Source organism: Hyperoodon ampullatus (genome assembly GCF_949752795.1).
Source record: "Hyperoodon ampullatus genome assembly, chromosome: 3".
Lineage (NCBI taxonomy): Eukaryota > Metazoa > Chordata > Mammalia > Artiodactyla > Ziphiidae > Hyperoodon > Hyperoodon ampullatus.
Window position 1 is genome coordinate 96,045,652 of NC_136916.1, and position 24,272 is coordinate 96,069,923.

At 40.2% G+C, this 24,272-nt stretch overlaps 1 protein-coding gene across 3 annotated transcripts in view; it reads right to left on the reverse strand.

The window, feature by feature from the left end:
• The window catches only part of RAD51 (RAD51 recombinase), a gene marked incomplete at both ends in the record, with an annotated part of 32,410 nt that overhangs the window by 2,077 nt on the left and 6,061 nt on the right, over window positions 1–24,272 (reverse strand). For 2 of the 3 annotated variants that reach the window (XM_079699369.1, XM_079699371.1), the window contains 3 exons: window positions 9,148–9,242; window positions 15,580–15,671; window positions 18,047–18,164. In XM_079699369.1, the coding sequence (XP_079555495.1) occupies window positions 9,148–9,242; window positions 15,580–15,671; window positions 18,047–18,164 (305 nt within the window). Of the gene's footprint in view, window positions 1–9,147; window positions 9,243–15,579; window positions 15,697–18,046; window positions 18,165–24,272 lie in introns of all 3 variants that reach the window. The other variant, XM_079699370.1, reaches the window with a different exon arrangement.

Below are 24,272 nucleotides of genomic sequence, written 5' to 3' on the forward strand. Positions count from 1 at the left end.
GCTTTAGAGTAGATCTACCTGGCAGGACTTCAGAATAAATCAAATTTATTTTTTGAGGACTCCTGAACTAGAATGAGAAATTTCCAAATATAAGTAAACAATGGTCTCCTGGAAAAGCAAAGGGCAGCATGGCAGAATTGGGACTGAAACAAAAACAATGAATCACTCAAAGATCAATTAAAAAAATACATAAACTGTTGTTGTATAGGAATAAAACCTTCTAAGCTCAAAAACCTTCTAAGGACTCAAAACTGTAAGAGGTTTAAGAGAAATAAGTATATTTCATCTATTCTCCCCTTTTTCTTGCTAGTAACTAGTTACAGTTATAGAATATGTGACATGTATCTAGTATGGTTAAATAAGTGATACCGTAATTCATCTTATACCTCAATAATGATTTTTCTTCCCTTTGCATTTAAAAATACTTCCTATTTTCTTAGAACAATCTATATTTTCTCACCTTTGTAACTGCTACCTAAGACATGAATACTCAAGGTGGTCCAAGTAAGACAACTTCTCATTAAATGTATGCTAATGGGACCCCATTTCTTCAAAGGTAGTTTGATTTATCCATCTATCAAGACAACTAAATACCTGCACTTTTATAAAAACTTCCCTGCACCTCTCAAATAGACATGATTCTCCCTCTTCTGCACTTCCAGAAAACTTGATTTAGGCTTTTCTATGGCACTTGTGAGCAGCTACCTGCCATTCTTTTACTAGACAACAAATTCCTTGAGGGAAAAGACTAGGCCTTTCCAACTAGCACATTTTTTTTATACCTAGTACATTCTGAATAAATGTTGCTGAATATAGCTTTTATCTATAACCCAAACCAAAAGAGAATTATATATTATCACTTTAACTCAAGTAATATTTTCATATTAATGCTACCTAAAATCATTATAGTCCAAAAGTATAATACTGACTCCCTTATGTAACAGTTCAAAAGATAATGTTTAAACAAAATCAGTGTGCTATAATTCCTTGAGAACCAAAAACTTCTATGCTTAAGATTTTATCAGTCTTTTAAAAGTAGTCTATTCTATGTAGATTCTGATCACTACAAAAGCATACACGGTGTCACACCTATTTTTCTGAGACTTAGCTTTAGTAAATAGTTTTCCTCTCATTTTTCCTACCCAAAAGAATAGAAAAACAAAAGAATGTTCTAGCACTTGAAATAACACTGCAAGAAGCTGAACCTCGATATCAGGAGATCCCACTCTATCCAACTGAATTTTCCACATCTTATGATGAACTGATTCATCATATTAGGCACATGCAGTCTTTGCACTTTTCTGGACATTTCACCAGCTATTCTTCACCATTATCAACAGGAATGGAAGTCTAGCTCTTGTATTAAGTGGATTGATGATGATGAATTTGTTAAGTCTGGGCATGGAGATAAGAAAATGAAGTGAAGATAGAGTTTTACCTTGGGATCCTGACCAAATGGGAATAAGGAGATAAAATTTTCTTTATTTAAATCATGACTATAAGACAGAAAAAAAGACTGAAGAGGCCTAAGTACTGTACTGCACAAGTCTTCTAGGCTTGCCTCAAGAAACACTGATATAATCTACTATCAGGAATGGAGATTATCTTTTGCTGTCAGAATATGGAAGATTTACTAGAAAAACAAAGAATCATCCTGGCTTTTCTCTCAACAGAGTTCACAAAGACGACTATGGGGATCTCTGTGCTTATATTCCTGATGCAGCACATAGAAGTTTCAATTCCAACAACTTGGAAAAAGTTGGTTGGAAATAAGCAACTTCTCTTAGTGTTTCCAGAACTTCCTAAGGAAGTTCTGGAATCATTTAACAGGATGTCCTGTTAAAAAAATTAAATTCCGGGCTTCCCTGGTGGCGCAGTGGTTGAGAATCCGCCTGCCGATGCAGGGGACATGGGTTCGTGCCCCGGTCTGGGAAGATCCCACATGCCGCGGAGCTGCTGGGCCTGTGAGCCATGGCCACTGAGCCTGCGTGTCCTGCGTGTCCAGAGCCTGTGCTCCGCAACGGGAGAGCCCACAACAGTGAGAGGCCCGCGTACTGCCAAAAAAAACCTAGGTCTAAACCAGACTCAATGAATCACAATGCTCAGGGAAGAGCTGTGATAACTTGCATACTTAACAAACACCTGGCACATGAAAAGATGCTCAGTATCACTAATCACAAGGGAAATGCAAATTAAAACCACAATGAGCTATATTACCTCACACCTGCCAGAGTGGCTATTTTCAAAAAGAAAACAAATAGGACTTCCCTGTTGGCCCAGTGGTTAAGAGTCTGCCTGCCAATGCAGGGGACACCGGTTCGAGCCCTAGTCCGGGAAAACCCCACATGCCACGGAGCAACTAAGCCCGTGTGCCACAACTACTAAGCCCACGAGCCACAACTGCTAAAGCCCGTGTGCCGCAACTACTGAGCCCACGAGCCACAACTGCTGAAGCCCACACACCTAGAGCCCGTGCTTGGCAACAAGAGAAGCCACCGCAATGAGAAGCCCGTGCACCGCAGGTAAGAGTAGCCCCCCACGCACTGCAACTAGAGAAAGCCTGTGCGCAGCAACAAAGACCCAATGCAGCCAAAAAAAAAAAAAAAAAACCTCAAGGGATTTTTTAATTTATTTTTTAAATTTTTGGCTGCGTTGGGTCTTCGTTGCTGTGCGCGGGCTTTCTCTAGTTGCAGCACCTGGGGGGCTACTCTTCTCTGCGGTGCGCAGGCTTCTCATTGCAGTGGCTTCTCTTGTTGCCGAGCACGGGCTCCAGCAGTTGTGGCTCGTGGGCTCTAGAGCACAGGCTCAGTAGTTGTGGCGCACGGGCTTGGTTGCTACGGGGCATGTGGGATCTTCCCGGACCAGGGCTCAACCAGTGTCCCCTGCATTGGCAGGCGGATTCTTAACCACTGTGCCACCAGGGAAGCCCCCTCAGGTGATTCTTAACATACAAGTCTTGTTAAAACAGATTGCTGGGGACTTCCCTGGTGGTCCAGTGGTTAAGACTCTGCATTTCCACTGCAGGGGGCATGGGTTCAATCCCTGGTTGGGGAACTAAGATCCGGCATGCCATGCAGCATGGCCAGAAAAAAAACAAAACAAAAAACCAAAACCAGATTGCTGGACCCTATCCTCAGAGTCTCTTGATTGTTTCTAATTCAATAGATCTGGAGTGGAATCAGAGGATTTCCATTGAACAACTTCTCAGGTGATGCTAATGCAGCTATACTGAGGACTAGTCTTAGACCCCCTGAGCTAGTCACCTGAATGTGGGTTAATATTCTTCAACAGGCATGGCAAAACTTAATCAGTGAGGGTTGTTCTCTTGTGAAAGGAAATTAGGTATTAATTATCTTGAGGAGGCCCTGTCCTGTAACTTTCTCAGAAATATAAATTTAAATGCAATATACATAAACAAACTCAGTTATAAAAATTTTTCATGATAGGTAGAAGTGATTAAAATAATTAATGAAATTTCTATTTAAACATTTTTCTTTCAGTTGACAAAAACAGCCATAAACATGGCTCTAATTAATAAGTATTAATTCACTAACAAATACTGAATGCTCTGTTCAAGGGCTTGGGGGTACAGCAAGTCATCAAAACAAAGTCCCAGTCCTCATAGCCAACATTCTACTGTCTCATATATCCTATCTGAACACCCATTTATATTACTGGACAAAATCTTAATGACTTTATCCCAAAGAACTCTTCAACTAATAAAACAGCATACTTAAAAATTAAGTGTGATCTCTGTAGAACACCAAAAACAACTTTGGGAGGGAAGATACATTTTACTATACTCATCTTTAGAAAACTAAGATCAGGTCGCAAGAAAGTAATTCTTTCTTCTTGACAGGGATTTTGTAAGCAGAAGCAAAGAGCTACAATTACTGTTCTGACCTAATTTTATGCCTCGATGGTGTACATTCGATGACTTGGATTCCTCAAACTGTAAACTGGGAAAGAGAATTTGGTTATAATTATAAACGAATTAGAAAAGAAAATTCTCCTCAACTTAGCCAGGCAGGTTCCAATGTGAATCTGACATCTCAACATGCAATTAAATTCCATTTAATCACTAGGTTTCAGTAAAATGTGTGGTAGGGTCAAATTATTACATTTGACCCTAGACAAGGGAAAATTAAGTTAAACAATTTTGAGAGTTTATTTGAAAGCTATATTAGGGGATGTAGAAAAATGAACAAATTCTTTACCAGCTTTTCTGAGGAATAATTTATATACCATAAAATTGACCTGTTTTAAGTGTAAAATTCAATGACTTTCATAATTCAGTTTTAGAACATTTCCATTGCTCAGAAAGACTTCTCAAGTCTATCTGCAGTTACTTTCTGTTTCTACTCCCTGTCCCAGGCAACCACGAATCTACTGTCTCTCCAGATTTTTTTTTATTGTTTTTGGGCCTTACCTCGTGGCATGCAAGATCTTAGTTCCCCGACCAGGGATCGAACTCATGCCCCCTACAGTGGAAGCATGAAGTCCTAACCACTGGACTGCCAGGGAATTCCCACTACAGATTTTCTTTCTGGAAATTTCATATAAATGGAATCATATGTGGTCTTTTATGTCTAGCTTCTATCATTTAGCATGTTTTTTGAGGGTCATCCATGCTCTAACAAGTATCAGTACTTCATTCCTTTTAATTGTTGAATAGTGGTCTAGTGTATGGATCAACTAGATTTTATTCGTTCATCAGTGGATAGACAATTGGGTTGTTTCCAGGTTTTGGCTACTATAACAATACTATAAACATCCACAAACAAGTCTCTGTGTGGACATGTTTTCATCTCTTGGGTACATAACCAGAGTGAAATTGCTGGGCTATATGACAAATTTATGTTTAACTGCCACATTGTTTTTTTCCAAAGTGACTGCACAATTTTACATTCTCACCAGCAATGTATTAGGGTTCCAGTTTCTCCACATCCTCCCTGACACTTGTTACTATCTTTTTCATTACAGCCATCCTAGTGGTGGTATCTCACTGTGGTTTTAATTTGCACTTCCTCTTGACTAATAATGTTGAGCATCTCTTCACGTGCTTATTGGCCATTTTACATCTGCTTTGGAGAAATGTCTATACAAGTCCTTTGCCCCCCCCTCCCTTCTTTTTTTTGCGGCACGCGGGCCTCTCACTGTTGTGGCCTCGCCCGTTGCGGAGCACAGGCTCCGCACGCACAGGCTCAGCGGCCATGGCTCACGGGCCTAGCTGCTCCGCGGCATGTGGGATCTTCCCGGACCGGAGCACGAACCCGTGTCCCCTGCATCGGCAGGCGGACTCTCAGCCACTGGACCACCAGGGAAGCCCTGCCCATTTCTTAATTGGGGTGTCTTACTGCTGGGTTGTGAGAGTTCTTTATATATTCTTGATACTAGAACCTTATCAGATATATGATTTGCAAATATTTTCTCACATTCTTTGGGTTGTCTTTTTATTTTCTTGATAGTGCTCTTTGAAGCACAGAAGTTTCAAATTTTGATTAAATGAAAACTGACTCTGTATTATCATTTTTTTCTTTCATAGACTATGCTTTCTCATGTTGTATCTAAGAAATCTTTGCCTACTTCAAGGTCACAAAGATTTTCTGCTGTTTTTTTCCTAAAAGTTTTATAATTTTAGCTAAATATAGGACTATCATTCTTTAAATATATATATATATATATATATATACAGTAAATATACATAAAATTTACCATTTTAATCTTTTTGAAGTGTACAGTCCAATGGCAGGAAGTACATTCCCGTTGTTGTGCAACCATCACTACCATCCATGTCCAGAATTTTTTCACCATCCCAAACTGAAACTCTGTACCCATTAAACAATAACCCCCCATTCTCCTCACCCCTGCCCCTAGCAACCACCATTCCACTTTGTCTTTATGAATTTGACTGCTCTAAGTACCTCATATAGGAGGAATCATACATTTGTCCTTTTGCAACGGGCTTATTTCACTTAGCATAATGGTTTCAAGGTTCATCAATGTTGTAACATACTGTGAGCATTTCCTTCCATTTTGAGAATAATTTTCCACTGTATGTATATAGGACATTTAGTTTATCCATTCAACTGTTGATGGATACTTGGGTTGTTTCTACCTTTTGACTACTGTGAACAAGGCTGCCATGAATACTGGTGTGTAACTATCTGTCTGAGTCCCTACTTTCTATTCTTTTGAGTACATACTCAGAAGTGGAATTCCTGAATCATATTGTAATTCTATGTTTAATTTTCTGAGGAATCACCCGAATGGTATCCATTTTTAGTTAACTTTCATGTATAGTGTAAGGTAAGGGTCTAAATTTATCTTTTTTGCATGTGGATATCCAACTACATTAGTACCATTTATTGAAAAGACTATTATTTCCTCCACCAAATTGTCTTTCACCTTTGTCAAAAATCAAGTGACTGAGCTTCCCTGGTGGTGCAGTGGTTGAGAGTCCGCCTGCCAATGCAGGGGACACGGGTTCATGCCCCAGTCCGGGAAGATCCCACATGCCGCGGAGTGGCTGGGCCCGTGAGCCATGGCTGCTGAGCCTGCGCGTCCGGAGCCTGTGCTCTGCAATGCAAGAGGCCACAACAGTGAGAGGCCCGCATACTGCAAAAAAAAAAAAAAAAAATCAAGTGAAACAGTTTCTTTTTTTCTTATAAATTTATTTATTTATTTGGCTGTGTTGGGTCTCCATTGCTGAACATGGGCTTTCTCTAGTTACAACGAGTGGGGGCTTCTCTTCATTGTGGTGCGCTGGCTTCTCATTGCAGTGGCTTCTCTTGTTGCGGAGCACAGGCTCTAGGTGTGTGGGCTTCAGTAGTTGTGGCACGCAGGCTCAGTAGTTGTGGCTCACGGGCTCTAGAGCGCAGGTTCAGTGGTTGTGGTGCATGGGCTTAGCTGCTCCGTGGCATGTGGGATCTTCCCAGACCAGGGATCGAACCCATGTCCCCTGCATTGGCAGGCGGATTCTCAACCACTGCGCCACCAGGGAAGTCCCGCAACAGTTTACTTCTGAACTACCAATTCTGTTCCATTGATCCATATGTCTATCCTTATGGCAGCATCACACTGTCTTGATTACTGTTGTTTATAGTAAGTTTTAAAATTGGGAAGACTGAGACCTCCAATTTTTTTTTTTTTTTTTTTGCGGTACGCGGGCCTCTCACTGCTGTGGCCTCTCCTGTTGTGGAGCACGGGCTCCGGACACGCAGGCTCAGCGGCCATGGCTCACGGGCCCAGCCGCTCCACGGCATGTGGGATCTTCCCGGACTGGGGCACGAACCCGTGTCTCCTGCATTGGCAGGCGGACTCTCAACCACTGTGCCACCAGGGAAGCCCTGAGACCTCCAATTTTGTTCTTTTTTTCCTCCCAAGAATGTTTTGGCTATTCTGGGTCCTTGACATTTCCATATTAATTTATAATCACCTTGTCAATTTCAGCAAAAAAGTCCTGGTGAATTTCAATAGGCATTGTGTTGAACTTATAGATCAATTTGAGTTTTTTTTTTTTTTTTTTTTTTTTTTGCTGCACCTCGGCTTGCTTGCAGGATCTCAGTTCCCTGACCAGGGACTGAACCTGGGCCACAGCAGTGAAAGCCCAGAATCCTAACCACTAGGCAACCAGGGAACTCCCTTACCATTTTAATAATATTGCATCTTCCAATCCATGAATGTGGAATGTTTCTCTATGCAGATCTTCAATTTCTCTCAGCAATGTTAGTTTTCAGTGTACTAGTCCTTTTTTTTTTTTTTAATATTTATTTTGGCTATACTGGGTCTTATTTGCAGCATGCAAGATCTAGTTCCCCGAGCAGGGATCGAACCTGGGGCCCCTGCACTGGGAGCATGGGGTCTTACCCACTGGACCACCAGGGAAGTACCTAGTGTACAAGTCTTGAACTTCTGTTAAGTTTATTATTAAGTATTTTATTCTTTTTGACACTATTGTGAATGGAATTATTTTCTTAATTCTTGAAATGTTCATTTATAGTATACAGAAGTACAATGGATTTTTCATATTGAGATTGCATCCTGCGACAAACTAATTTAGTTCTAGCAGTTTTTTGTGTGTAGTTTCCTAAGGATTCTCTACATACAGTATCATATCATTGGTGAATAAAGATAGTTTACATCTTCCATTCCAATCTGGATGCCTTTTATTTCATTTCCTTGCCTGACTGCATTGGCTAGGATCTACAGTACAATGTGGAAAATAAGTAGTGAGAGTGGAGATCCTTGCCTTATTTCCAATCTTACGGAGAAAATATTCAGATTTTTACCATTAAAATGATGCTAGCTGTAGGTTTTTTGTAGATGCTTTTTATCAGGGCATCTGATAAATGTTCTATCCATTATTGAAAGTGAGGCATTAGTCCCCAGTGATTATGCTTGAACTGACTATTTCACCCTTCAATTATATCAATTTGTTTCACATATCTTGGGGCTCTATTAGGTCTCTATATGTTTACATTTGTTATATCTTCCCCATGAACTGACCTTTTAGTTCTAATACGTTCCTCTTTGCCTCTACTGATTTTTTTTTTGTCTTAAAGTCTATCTTGTCTGATATTAGTACAACCACTCCAGCCCTCTTATGGTTACTGTTTGCATGCAATATCTTTTTTCCATCCTTTTAGTTTCAACCTATTTGTGTCTTTGAATCTAAGTGGTTCTCTGGAAGGCAGCATATAGTTGGATCTTGTTTTTTATCCAGTCTGACAGCAACTCATAGATTTTTTTTTTTTTTTTTTTTTTTGTGGTACGCGGGCCTCTCACTGTTGTGGCCTCTCCCGTTGCGGAGCACAGGCTCCGGACGCACAGGCTCAGCGGCCATGGCTCACGGGCCCAGCCGCTCCGCGGCATGTGGGATCCTCCCGGACCGGGGCACGAACCCGTGTCTCCTGCATCAGCAGGCAGACTCTCAACCACTGCGCCACCAGGGAAGCCCTACTCATAGATTTTTGACTAAAGAAGCATGTTTTTCTCTAGGGAAGGTTATTCTTTTGAAACACACATATGACTTTGGGATACAGAGCAATAAGAGAGAAGAGGAGACACCCTTCAGCCAGACTAGCCCTGGCAATCACTACAGTGACATATGGAGCCATATTTCTCTCATCTGATCCAGTAACCTACCTCTCAGCCACTGCTAGCAGCCGTTCTGGCCTAAAGGTACCCTCGGTGTCAATGTACATGGCCTTTCCTTCACCTCCACCTCGGTCAATGGGAAGCTAGAGAGAAAAAGAACAGTGGAAATGACACTGTACTTCTAATATAATTGACCAACTTCCTCATGATGGGTCTATAATTCCTCCCACCCCCAATAAAGCAAAAGGAAAAAACACTTTAAAGTGACAATCAGAGGTAGGGAGGAGGCATTCACTTCTGATAGAAATACAGTTAGTAGTAGATATGAGGCTCATTGTGTCCCATAACATGAGAGGCTAGAGTCTAGCCAGAGTTGGAGTGCTTGGAAATACAGACCAAAGTAGGTGACAAAATTCTTTTTTTTTAAAAAAAAAAACTTCTGATTTTTTTTTAATTCTATGACTGTATACCAACACACGACTGATCAATTCTCTCAAGACAACAAACATTTGGAATATCATTTACTTAGCTTTAATAAGTAAGAGACCCTGATCCAATACCCAATTAATTTTAGCATATGCAGACCACACTTACACTTCACTTTATTGAGCAGAGTTCATTCCTTAGGGTTGCTAAAGGAGACTGGAAATACCCCAGGGGCATCCCTAGCACGTCTACAGTATGAGCAAGAAAGAATAAAAAGGTGTTTGCTCCAATTGTACACACAGATGTAAAAAAGGAACAAAAAAAAGCAGAAAAGGAAGAATACAAAGAGTTTTAAAAAAGGAAAGAAAATGGAGGAATGCCATGAAAACTGTCTTATGAGCTCCTCAGGGAAATCTGTTTCAGGCTACCTATCCCACGCCAGACACCCTGAGTTCTACAGATTTTAAGTGAATGTTGCTAAAGTGTAGTTTCCACCCTTGAAATCTACTTTGGAGCCTAATACACCTTTAAATTATGAGGAAAATCCCTCAGGACAGTTTACATTAAGTGCCTGGTAGTGCCAAAATTTTCTTTTCCTATTTCTGAGAAAATGTATTTTTTCAAAATTACAAAAGTACTGCATGCTTGTATTAAAAATTCAAACAATACAGAAAAAAGTAAAAAATTCAAAGTTCTTCTTTATCACTCCCATCTCCCACAGGAGTCCTCTTCCAGATCACTTTCTATACATTTTCATACAAACACTTTTTATATGTGATTCTGCCACTTGCTATGTGAACCTGAGAATATTAATTCTCAGTTTCTACACTTTCTGTAAAATGTAGATAAAAATCTCCCTATGGCACTGTTTTGAAGATTAGATAATTCATGTAAACTGTTTAGCACAGTGCCTGACATACAGAATGTACTTGGAAGACTTATGATATCCTCCACCTCTTACGGCACTGATTTTAGCATATACTCAATTACAGAAGGCTTTGTTAATTTGGAAAGGGGGAAATGATTACGCTATCATTATGCAGGTTGGCAGATAAAAATCTTTCACATCTTAGGAATCCATGAAAGGAGCAAAGAATATGTATATAAAAAAAGAGGGTCTTGATAGAGGAAATGTTTAAAACCACTGGCCAAGAGGGCAGAAAGCAGAAGCTGCCTCAGTTTGGGGGGAGGAGAAAATCTTCATATTCAGGGGGCTAAGTCCCCAGGAATTAAGATGAATGAAGTTCTCCCTTCTCTCACTTTCTTGTATCTTTAGTGCTAGCATGAGAGGGAGTTCTTTTCCAGCTAAATAGACCTCCTTGGGAGAAGGGAGGCCATGAGTGGCTGGGTATGGCATTGGTAGGCCAACTGACAGCAGAGAAGTGGACATGGTCCCAGGGTATTGCTGGGCCAGTCACAAGGGGATGGACTATATGCTCTGCACCCCACTGCATTTTGTCTCCTCCACCTCACCCTCCCAGTGCCACTTCAGCCATCTTGTGTTACTGGGCTGGGACACCACCAAAGTAGCTATTTTTAATACCTGCTTAGTACCATAATTTAACTCTTCTTCCTATTTTGTAGTGATGCAAGTTGTTTTGAACTTTCACCATTTTATAATGCTATGGTGTAAATTCTTTACACATTTATTCTTGACTATATGTGAAAAGTTCTGTAAGACACATTTTCTGTCAAGGGCATGTGCATTTAAAATTGGTACTTATGTTAAACTGTCTTCTCAGAATTTTAAAATTATTCTAGAACTTTGAACAAGCATGGGCTATCCGCTTTTGTAACCTAAGTATGGCTCCCAACTTTATATAACTTCACTATTAGACAGAGATCTAATATATAGTGGGGTTTCGCTTCATTAAGTTGAGAAAACCTGAAAAAATGCGAGGTGATAATGTTTAGATTTAAATAGTAATCTAACAGCCTCTCTATACCTCTGGTTCCAGCTCTTAGGCTGGTGACATGTAATCCTTTCTATTATTAATGAATTAGAATTGTTTTTCTCTGAAAAAAATATCAAAGATCTGTAGTTATTCAGCCAACTGTGAATGTTGAGTTATTTTTATAGAGAGGATATGTTTATTTTAGAATTTTCCTTCAGTTTATTAATAGGCATTATCTGACAACTTAATAAACATTTCCAACATAGGAGTCTGTTTGTACAACTTAAGAGCATCAGCGTGACAGGCTGAGTTGCCATGGCAACTATATTGTGTAATGTACTTTAAATATTTATTCCACATGAATCCCTGTCAAAACAACATGGGGTGGGGGGGCTTCCCTGGTGGTGCAGTGGTTAAGAATCCACCTGCCAACGCAGGGGACACGGGTTCAAGCCCTGGTCCGGGAAGATCCCACATGCCGCGGAGCAACTAAACCCATGTGCCACAACTACTAAGCCTGCGCTCTAGAGGCCGCGAGCCACAACTACTGAAGCCTGCACCTAGAGCCCGTGCTCCACAACAAGAGAAGCCACCGCAATGAGAAGCCCGCACACTGCAACGAAGAGTAGCCCCCGCTCAACACAACTAGAGAAAGCCTGCGCGCAGCAATGAAGACCCAATGCAGCCAAAAATAAAATAAATATAACAATTAAAAAAAATAAGATTAAAAAACCCAAAACAACATGGGCAAATCATTTCTATTTAAAAAGGTCACATATCATGTCAAATGACCCATGTCTGGGTGATATTTTAAACACTCCTATTTCCCTTTAGCTAACAATTTTCTAATGGTGCTTTGGGCAATAAGCTATAGCTTCTACAGCTTACTATACCACTCTTCCTCTTCTCATTGCTTCCCCTCTTATCCTAAAAGTTCTCCTATCCCCCTAACTCTTTTTCTACTAGGAGTTATGTATGAGATGGAGCCAACATGGCTTAGGTCTAACTTGATACTGGAATCCTAACGTGGCTGTCATATGGTGACATTTTGGTTGCAATGAAAAGATCAGTAGAGCAACTGAGGAGAGAAACACAATTAAAATGACAAGTGAGAAAGGAAAATGATGAGAAAAACAGAAGACCATCAAGTTGGGCCTCTAGCTATTAGATAAACTTTTATTCATGAAGAACCAAAATATTTTCCTATCTCAAGAAATGGCGGGACTTCCCTAGTGGTCCAGTGGGTAAGCCTCCGCACTCCCAATGCAAGGAGCCCAGCTTTGATCCCTGGTCAGGGAACTAAATCCTGCATGCATGCTGCAACTAAGAGTTCACATGCCGCAACTACGACCTGGTGCAGCCTAAATAAATAAATATTGAAAGAAAGAAAGAAAGAAATGACATTCACCACTTCAAGACAGAAGTACTGACTGGTGGACATAGCTGTAACATGAAAAAATGAGGAGACAGATTTTCCTAGGTAACTTCAGAAAATCAGTCTCATAATATTAGCCTCTGCAGATTTAAGTGTTTCACTAAAATGTGAACCCTACCCAAGACACAGGATCCTAACAAAATCCATATTTTTTTATGGCACATACCATCTTTAATTATAGCACTGCATTACAATGATGTAATAAACATTTTTTATAAAGTGCTATTTAAATACAGAATAAATTATGAAGGATAGTTCATAACTTGTTTTATAAGGGAAAAAAACACAAAAGAGAACAATTTATATTTGATGTTTAAATTTATAAATGAGTTCCAACAATGACTGTTATTTTGTTGAGATGATAAGAATTCACACTGAATGGAAAGATACTAGGAAGCCCCCTCTGTCATAATGATAAAAGGAGGCAGATTTCCTTTCAGTTATTCTCCAACTCCATCAGTAAGTTTGCCCATGGGAGAAGTGAGTATAATCTATCTAGATTCAAATACAGACAGTCCCCAACTTAACTATGGCTTGACTTACAATCTTTCAACTTTACCATGGTGCAACAGTGATACAAATTCAGTAGAAACCATACTTCAAAATTTAAATTTCCATCTTTTCCCAGGCTAGCGATATGCTCTACAATACTTTCATGATGCTGGGCAGCAGCAGTGTGCCGTGCTCCCAGTCAGCTGCCTGAGCCAAAGGGTAAACAGCTGGTACACTTACAACCATTCTGTTTTTCACTTTCAGTGTAGTATTCAATAAACTACATATGAGATATTCAATACTTTATTATAAAATAGGCTTTGTATTAGATGATTTTGCCCAACTGTAGGCTAATGTAAGTGCTCTGAGCATGTTTAAGGTAGGCTGGGCTAAGTTACAATGTTCAATAGGTTAGGTGTATTAAATGCATTTGTGACCTATGACTTTCAACTTACGATGGGTTTATCAGGATGTTACCCCATCGTATGTCAAGGAAGATCTGTAATGCCATTTTGTTCAAAACACCTCAAACCCACCATCTCTAATTTTGAACTCATCTTTCCATAAAACTGTCTCTCTCTCCGAAATCCTTTTTAGATTTTACCAAAGTAATACATTGTTGGGCTGAGGGGTATTTTTTATTGTCATTTGTAGCAACATGGATGGACCTGGAGATTATCATACTAAGTGAAATAAGTCAGAAAGAGAAAGACATACCATATGATATCACGTACATGTGGAACCTAAAATATGACACAAATGAACCTATCTACGAAACAGAAATAGACTCAAAGACATAGAGAACCAACTTCTGGTTGCTGGAGGTGGGGGGCGATGGAGGGGTGGCGGGGAGAGATGGATTGGGAGTTCAGGATTAGCAGATGCAAACTATTATATATAGAATGGACAAACAACAAGGTCCTATTGTATAGCACAGGGAACTACATTCAGTACCCTGTGATAGGGACTTCCCTGGTGGTCCAGTGGTAAAGAATCCACCTTCCAATGAAGGGGACATGCTTTCGATCCCTGGTCAGGGAACTAAGATCCCACATGCCGCGGGGCAACTAAGCCCGCCTGCCACAACTACTGAGCTAGCGTGCCTCAATGAGAGAGCCCATATGCCGCAAAGTACAGAACCCATGTGTGCCCTGGAGCCCACGCGCTGCAACGAAAGATCCCGCATGCCTCAATGAAGAGATCTTGTGTGCCGCAACTAAGACCCGACACAGCCAAAAAGGAAAAAAGAAAAAGAAAATAAAAATTAATAATAAATAAATAAATAAATATTAAAAAAAGAATATCCTATGATAAAACATAATGGAAAAGAACATGAAGAAGAATGTATATATTAATATAACTGAATCACTTTGCTATACAGCAGAAATTAACAAAACATTGTAAATCAACTATACTTCATAAAATCAATTTTTTAAAAAAGGTAGGTGGGCTTTATAGTTTTGATGTGAAGAACAGGTTAGGTCATTTGGCTAAGAGTGAGGGTTGAAGAGAAGCATGAAGGTTTGAGAAGAAAGGACAAAGTATGAGATAACTGTCCTAGTGAGTGGGAAAAGGTTTGCCTGAATTCAACCTTTTTCAGAGGAGAAATTCAGTAGGTCTGCCAAGCAGTGTCGAATGTTAACTTAAAGTCTGTCATCTTGAATTTAAAGTGACACCAATCACCTTTATGTTAGGATTTTTCTCCAGTATGATCAGCTACTTGGGAACAGGCACTCAAAAGACAGATAGGGTTTATCTAGGAATGGCATCTCTTCAGATGGGGGATGTAAATCTGAGTGTATCTGTAAAGGAATGACTTTAATGAAGAATCATTTAATGATGAAACATACAATATAAACTAGTGAAGAGGGCAGGTGAAGCCAGGGGAGGCCTAGTGGTTGGTAAGAAAGTATGTGAAATTAATAATCTGAAAGTTTCTACGCTGTGGAAGTTTTGCAGTAGCAGTCTATCTTCTAACTAGCTACAGTATTCTTTTTTTTTCTTTTTTGGCCGAGCCACGTGGCATGCAAGATCTTAGTTCCCCAACCAGGAATCGAACCTTGCAGTGGAAGCGCAGAGTCTTAACCACTGGATGGCCCAGAAAGTTCTCTTAGCTATAGCATTCCTGAAAACAGAGAAAGTGCATTTTTTGCCCATGCTAACAGATGCTTGCTAATAACAGGAATCAACACATTCTTGTTGATCTGATTAGTTAGAGCCCCAACAGCTCACCTGGCATGTTACAGCCAACGTATGACAGATCTGGGTCTTCCCAGTTCGGAATTCTCCAAACATCTCTGTGATGGATCCAGTCTCAATTCCTCCTAACAGAAGAGCAATAAGAAACACCTCTTAGCACAGTACAAATATTTAGAAACAATAATCATAGAAATGTCCTAGGGGGACTTCCCTAGTGGTGCAGTGGTCAAGAATCCACCTGCCAGTGCAGGGGACATGGGTTTGATCCCTAGTCCAGGAAGATTCCACATGCTGCAGAGCAACTAAACCCGTGCGCCACAACTACTAAACCTGCACTCTAGAGCCCACAAGCCACAACTACTGAGCCTGCGTGCCACAACTACTGAAGCCCGTGTGCCTAGAGCAGATGCTCTGCAACGAGAAGCCACCGCATCGCAATGAAGAGTAGCCCCCGCTCACCACAACTAGAGAAAGCCCACAGGCAGCAATAAGACCAAATGCAGCCAAAAATAAGTAAATAAACTTATATTTATTAAAAAAATTGTCCTAGAAGCTCATCAGAAAGATGTTTACATAATTTAGAAACCCAATTTTCAACAAGCAGTAATTTTAAAAATACTTTTTATTTTGAAATAATTCTAGATTCAGGGCTTCCCTGGTGGCGCAGTGGTTGTGAGTCCGTCTGCCGATGCAGGGGACACGGGTTCGTGCCCCGGTCCGGGAAGATCCCACATGCCGTGGAGCGGCTGGGCCCGTGAGCCATGGCCGGTGAGCCTGCGCGTCCGGAGCCTGTGTTCCGCAACGGGAGAGGCCACAACAGAGAGAGGCCCGCGTACCGCAAAAAAAAAATAAAAATAAAGAAAATAATTCTAGATTCATAAAAAATTTCAAAGAAATGTACAGAGAGGGCCCGTGAATTCTTCACCCAGCCTCCCCCAGTGTTAACGTTTTACATAACTATAATACAGTATCAATATCAGAAAACTGACATGGATAGAATCCACAGAGCTTATTCAGATTTCTCCAGGTATATATGCACTCGTTTGTGTGTGTGTAGTTCTATGCAATTTTATCACATCTGTAGCTTCATTTCACTATCACCAGAAATCAATATACAGAACTATGCCATCACAAGTCAATAAGCAATCATTAAAAAAAATAAATTATAAATAATATCTAATGTTTACGAATGTCTCTTGTGTATCTGGCATTGTGCTATGTATTTATATATATATCAATTCATTTAATTCCAATAACTTATAAGGTAGGAAGTCTTTTTTTTTTTAATAAATTAATTTATTTATGGCTGTATGGGTCTTCGTTGCTGCGCGCGGGCTTTCTCTAGTTGTGGCGAGCGGGGGCTACTCTTTGTTGTGGTGCACGGGCTTTTCATTGCAGTGGCTTCTCTTGTTGTGGAGCACGGGATCTAGGCGTGCGGGCTCAGTAGTTGTGGCTCATGGGCTCTAGAGCGCAGGCTCAGTAGTTGTGGCCCATGGGCTTAGTTGCTCCGCGGCATGTGGGATCTTCCTGGACCAGGGTTTGAACCCATGTCCGCTACATTGGCAGGCGGATTCTTTTTTTTTTTTTTTTTTTTTTTTTGCATTACGTGGGCTTCTCACTGCTGTGGCCTCTCCCGTTGCGGAGCACAGGCTCTGGACATGCAGGCCCAGCAGCCATGGCTCACGGGCCTAGCCGCTCTGCGGCATGTGGGATCTTCCCAGACCGGGGCACGAACCCGTGTCCCCTGCATCGGCAGGCGGACTCTCAACCACTGCGCCACCAGGGAAGCCCTGGCAGGCGGATTCTTAACCACTGCGCCACCACGGAAGTCCCGGTAGGGAGTCTTTTTGTCCTCATTATGAAGATAAGAAAACCGAGGCATAGAACACAATAAGTAGTTTGCACCATGTAATACAGCCAGTAAATGCTGAGAGGGGGAACAGGAGAGAAAGCAAACGCTCAAATTTGAGTGTGATTCCTGAACCCATGCTATTTTGTGCCCTAAGAAAAAGGAAACTTCAATGATCGAATATCTGGGGAAGCAACAAGGACCAAATCTAACTCTGCAAAAATTTAGGACAGCAGTGCTTTCAAAAGTTCAAAAACTTTACAGCTTTCCATAAAGTCCTGAAGATTAGTGTGCACTACAATGTATTGATACTACAATGTAGTATTCAAGCATGGAGTGTTTTAACCAGTCATCAGATTTTCTACCTTGTGGTAGATAAAAGTTTATAATTATTTCTTTAGGCAGAGGGAGCTTACTCTCAGAATGCAATATTAAATAGAGATTAAATTATTTAACTGGCAGATAATTTTAGTATTTTTTAAGTCAAGTACCACCCTCCAGCGGTCTTCCTTCTTCAATGTGAATACTTCTCTTTATTTCTTAATTCTATCTAACACATAAACCCAACCCAAATATTTTATTTAGTTATATTCTATAACCTGCATGCTTTGCTAACCGCAGTTCACAGCACAGGATAAGGGATTACTATACCTTGAAGTAGTTTGTCAAGCTCTTTGGAGCCAGTAGTAATCTGTATGATCTCAGACCGCCTTTGGTGGAACTCAGTTGCAGTGGTGAAACCCATTGGAACTAATTTAGCTGCCTCAGTCTGGGGAAAAATAAGAAATGCCAAATCGATGAAATACGCTTAGTAAAAACCAGGCATACAGTGGGAAGAGATAACATCTAACAAAATTTCCAGAATGATCTCTCTTTAAAAAGTTATCAGGCTTCTCTGGTGGTGCAGTGGTTAAGGATCCGCCTGCCAATGCAGGGGACACAGGTTCAAGTGCTGGTCTGGGAAGATCCCACATGCTGTGGAGCAACTAAGGCCGTGCGCCACAACTACTGAGCCTGCGCTCTAGAGCCCGCGAGCCACAACTACTGAGCCCACGAGCCACAACTGCTGAAGCCTGGGCGACTAGAGCCCATGCTCCACAACAAGAGGAACCACTGCAATGAGAAGCCCACACACTGCAATCAAGAGTAGCCCCCACTCGCCACAACTACAGGAAGGCTGCGCACAGCAATGAAGACCCAATGCAGCCAAAAATAAATAAATAAATAAATTTGTAAAAAATAATAAAAAATAAAAATAAATGCATTCACAAATACATGGAAATTAAACATTAAATTCCTAAATAACCAATGAATCAAAGAAATCACAAGGGAATTCAGTAAATTCACTGAGATGAATGAAAATGAAAACAAAACATACCAAAACTTATGGGATGCAGCAAAAGCAGTGCTTAAAGGGAGATTTATAGCTGTAAATGCCTATATTAGAGAGCTCTTAAATCAATAACCTAACCTTCCCACCTTAAGTTACTGAAGAAAGAGCAAACTAAACATAAAGCAAGAAGGAAGAAGATAAAATTTGAGTAGAAACTAGTAAAATAGAGGATAGAAATACAAAAGAGAAAAATCATTGAAACCTGAAGTCGGTTCCTTGAAAAAATAAGCAAAATTGATTAAAAGAGACTCAAATCGGGCTTCCCTGGTGGCGCAGTGGTTGAGAGTCCGCCTGCCGATGCAGGGGACATGGGTTCGTGCCCCGGTCCAGGAAGATCCCACATGCCACGGAGCGGCTGGGCCCGTGAGCCATGGCCGCTGAGCCTGCGCCTCCGGAGCCTGTGCTCCACAACGGGAGAGGCCACAACAGTGAGAGGCCGGTGTACCGCAAAAAAGAAAAAAAAAAAAAAAAAAAAAAGACTCAAATCACTAAAATCAGAAATGAAAGAGGGGACATTACTACCAACATTACAAAAATAAATATATGCCAACAGATTAGATAACTTATAAGAAATACAGAAACCCCTAGAAAGACACAAACTATCAAAACTCACTGAAGTAGAAAAAGGATCCAAGTCCAGGCCCCAGATGATTACCTGAACTTGAATCTAAATTCAGTAAAATAAACTGAGTTGAAGGAAGGAAGGAAGGAAGGGAGGGAGGGAGGGAGGGAGGGAGGGAGGGAGGAGAAAATCTGGATAGATCTATATATAGAGATTATTAGATCTATAGTAGAGATTAAACTTGTAATTTAAAAACTTTCCACAAAGGGAGAAAACCAATAAATAGCTGCATCATGGGTTTGCATTATTCTCTAAACTTCTCTATATGCTTAATACTTCACTTGAAAACTCCTTACAATGTTTATATTATAGTTATTGCAGAACCAAATGGTGTGCTAGAAATACAATTCTTTCACTAAGGTTCCAATGTTAACAACTGATGTCTCTCAAAGGTTTCTGTCAAATTCAAATGAATTCTTTTTTATATGCCGCTAGTTTCAAAATCATGCTCCATTTTACCTTGATTTTATATCTGAGGCATGTCTTTCTCTAGTATTCTCTGACTTTATCATTTCTCAAATTTTCCAACCTCTCAATCTTACTATGTATTCTGCTAATCCTTTTTCCCCCTGAAGATATCCTTTTCTTCTGCAAATGGGGCTTATCTGCTCTCCAGGCTATCTACTGTCCTGGGCTTTCCTTCACTGACTATTGGAATTGGAGTCTCTCCAACCTAGATCCTATGTTTCCTGCCCTCATTTTAGTAAAGTATATCCTCAAGTAACTTCCTAAGAAAGAATAGGATGAGAGAAAAATGTTCTGAATTCTTGTATTTCTGAAAATGTTGTATTCTGCCCTAACACTGGGTGAATAATATTGCTACAAATAGAATTCTAGGTTTAAAATTATTTACCCTCAGAATTTTGAAGGCACTGCTCTACTAGCTTCTACCGTCCAGATTTCTAATAAGAAATGTGCTATCTTTTTGATTTTTGTTCCTTTAGAGGTCACTTACATTTTTCTCTCTGAAATCTTTCAGAATCTTCTCCTTATAACTGGTACACTGAAAATTTCACACTGAGTAGTCTAGGTGTGCATCTTTGACACTCTGTGGGGCCTTAGACTTCTGCTTCCCTTTAGCTCTGGGAAACTTTGTATTATTTCTTTGAGAATTTTCTTTCCTTCTTTTTTCCTATAACTTTTACTAATCTTCAGGATGAATGAAAATTAATGAAAATTAGAAAATAAAAATACTAAAGAGAGGGGGGAAGAACTATAAACCAATATTTAACTCTAGTTAATATATGCTAAAATATTTAGGGGGAAATGTACTGACACCTACAACTGTCTTTGAAAAGCATAAAAAAAAATCCCAGATGGATTGATGGCTGGATAGAGAGATAAACAGATGATAAAGCAAGTATATTAAAATGTTAATAGCAGTGTCTAGGTGGTGGATAAATAAGTGTTCACTGTAACATTCTTTCAAATTTGTAGTAAGTTCAAAAATTTTAATCAAAAATGTGAAGGAGGGCTTCCCTGGTGGCGCAGTGGTTGGGAGTCCGCCTGCCGACGTGGAGGACGCGGGTTCGTGCCCCGGTCTGGGAGGATCCCACATTCCACGGAGCAGCTGGGCCCGTGAGCCATGGCCGCTGAGCCTGCGCGTCCGGAGCCTGTGCTCCGCAACGGGAGAGGCCACGGAAGTGAGAGGCCCGCGTACCGCAAAAAAAAAAAAAAAAATGTGAAGGAAAAAAAACCAAACTCATAGGACATGTTTTCCCTTCTTGTCATTTTAACCTCGACATTTTCTAGTCTATGAGCTCTTAAGGGAACAGATTAGAACCAAAGTGAAATTTGAAGTAAAAACCATGCCAACTGCCTAATCTGGCAGAACTTGACTTCTATTCTTTTGTTTATATAATAAGCTTGCTTTCATCTGTCTTAAATCTGTAGGAGTTTTCAATGTCTGATAAGGAGTTTTTTATGTCTGACAAGGCATAAGCAAAGGTCAGGATTTGTTCAGTCACAAAAACTGATGCCCAGAAATCAACAACATATAGACTTTAGGGACACCTACTGGCTTAATATCACAATCTTTCAAAGAGGTATTAGGTATTCAGAATTCTTACTTATTCAATTAAGTCACCACTTCAACAAATTTATTTATTTGAGCAATCCAATAAATGACAACTTCATACTTCATGGATGGCAACATCTTTAAGGGTTTAAATTAAGAATTAATTATAATTTTTGAGCCCACTGAATTAATACTATAAAATAACAGTGCTTAAAAATTCAAAGCTCTTAGTATAATACACAGTAAAACAGAATTTACTGGGTTGTATATAAATTATTGTATGAGATATTAAATAAGTCTTAGATATTGTCCATCTGACTAGGTTATGTGGCAGAACTACATGCACTGAAGCTGTAGGATGCATTTTTTGAAGATTCTTAAGCATTTGAAGATTATTTTTCATAGAAAATTTCTGTGTAACAGTAGTCAACACAAACTATAAATATATAATTTTATAAATACTTGCTTTACACTACAGAAAACTCCAAGAGTAAAGATAATCAAACTCTGTAACAACATATAAGCGTACTTCATTTTATTGCCCTTCATTTTATTGTGCTTCACAGATACTGCGTTTTACAAATTGAAGGCTTGTGGCAACCCTGTGTTGAGCAAGTCTATATGCACCATTTTTCCAAAAGCATTTGCTCTCTTCATGTCTCTGTGTCACATTTTGGTAATTCTCACAGTATTTCAAACTTTTTCATTATTATTACATTTGTAATGGTGATCTGTGGTCAGTGGTCTTTGATGTTACTATAATTGTTTTGGGGTGCCAAAAAACATGCCTATATAAGACTGTGAACTTAATTGATAAATGTTTTGTGTGTTCTGACTGCTCCACCCACTGGCAATTCCCCCATCTCTCCCTCTCCTCAGGCCTCCCTATTCCTTGAGACACAACAATATTGAAATTAGGCCAATTAATAACCCAACAGTGGCCTCTAAGTGAGGAAAGGAGTGAAGTTGCACATCTCTCACTTTAAATAAAAAACTAGAAATGATTAAGCTTGGTGAGGAAGGCATGTCGAAAGCTGAAATAGGCCGAAAGCAAGGCATCTTGTGCCAAACCGTTAGCCAAGTTGTGAATGCAAAGGAAGTTCTTGCAGGAAATTAAAAGTGCTACTCCAGTGAACACATGAATGGTAAGAAAGAGAAACAGCGTTACTGCTGACATGGAAAAAATTTTAGTAGTTTGGGTAGAAGATCAAAGCAGCCACAACATTCCCTTTAGCCGAAGCCTAATCCAGAGCAAGGCCCTACTCTCTTCAATTCAGTGAAGGCTGAGGGAGGTGAAGAAGCCGCAGAAGAGAAGTGTGAAGCTAGCAGAGGTTGGTTCATGAGGTTTAAGGAAAGAAGCCATCTCCGTAACATTCAAGAGCAAGGTGAAGCAGCAAGTGCTGACGTAGAAGCTGCAGCAAGTTATTCACAAGATCTAGCTAAGATAATGAATGAATCTGGCTATGCTCAACAACAGACTTTCAATGTAAACGAAATGGTCTTATATTGGAAGAAGCCACTGAGGACTTTCATAGCTACAGAAGAGAAGTCAATGCCTGGCTTCAAAGTTTCAATGGACCAGTTGACTCTCTTTTTAGGGGCTAATGCCACTGGTGACTTTAAGTTGAAGTCAATGTTCATTTACCATCCTGAAAATCCTAGGGCCCTTAAGAATTATGCTAAATCTATTCTGCTTGTGCTCTATAAATGCAATGACAAAGTCTGGATGATGGCACATCGGTTTACAACATGGTTTACTGAATATCTTAAACCCACTTTGAGACCTACTGCTTAGAAAAGATTCCTTTCAAATTTTATTGCTCACTGACAATGTACCACGTCACCCAAGAGCTCTGATGGAGATGTACAATGAGATTTAATGTTGTTTTCATGCCTGTTAACACAACATCCATTCTGCACCCTGTGGATCAAGGAGTAATCTCACCTTTCAAGTCTTACTATTTAAGAAATACACCTTGTAAGGCTATAGTAGCCATAGACAGTGATTCCTCTGATGGATCTGGGCGAAGTCAGCTGAAAACCTTTTGAAAAGGATTCACTATTCTAGATGCCATTAAGAACATTCATTAAAAAAAAAAAGGTATATATATAAACAACAACAACATTCGTGGTTCATGGGAAAAGATCAAAATATCATTAAACAGGAGTCTCGAAGAAGTTGATTCTCACCCTCATGGTGACTCTAACAGGTTCAAGACTTCAACAGAGGAAGTAAATACAGATGTGGTGGAAATAACAAAAGTGAGACAGGCTGGGACCTGGGACCCTTTGCTACAGTGCTGCAATGCTTGCACCTGGACACACCTCTCCTTGAGCAACAAAATACAAAGAAACTGTATGGGACAAAAAATAACTGTCTGAATGCACAATTAGGGCAAATTCTGGACAAAACATACAAAGAGACCAAAAAACCCAACTGTCACTTTTGAAGAGCCTGGAGCAAAAGGAGGGTACTGCTATGCCCCCTACACAAAACACGGACTAAGGGATGGGCAAACCACCTAAGCTACCCCTCCAGCCCGACGCCTGGACACACCCCTACCCTCACCCCACGTAAAGAACAAGCTCACCCCCACTCAGGGAGCGAGCAAGCAAAGGAACCTGTTGTTTGTTCTCGCTCCCCCCTGCTGCAGCAGGGGCCCCAATAAAGCCTTGCCTGAATTTCTTGTCTGGCCTCTGATCAATTTCCATTGATTAAGAAGGCCAAGAACCCTGGTTGGTAACAAAAGAATGAGAAGTAGAGCCTGAAGGTGTGGCTGAAATGCTGCAATGTCATGATAAAACTTTCATGCATGAGGAGTTTCTTCTTATGGATAAGCAAAGG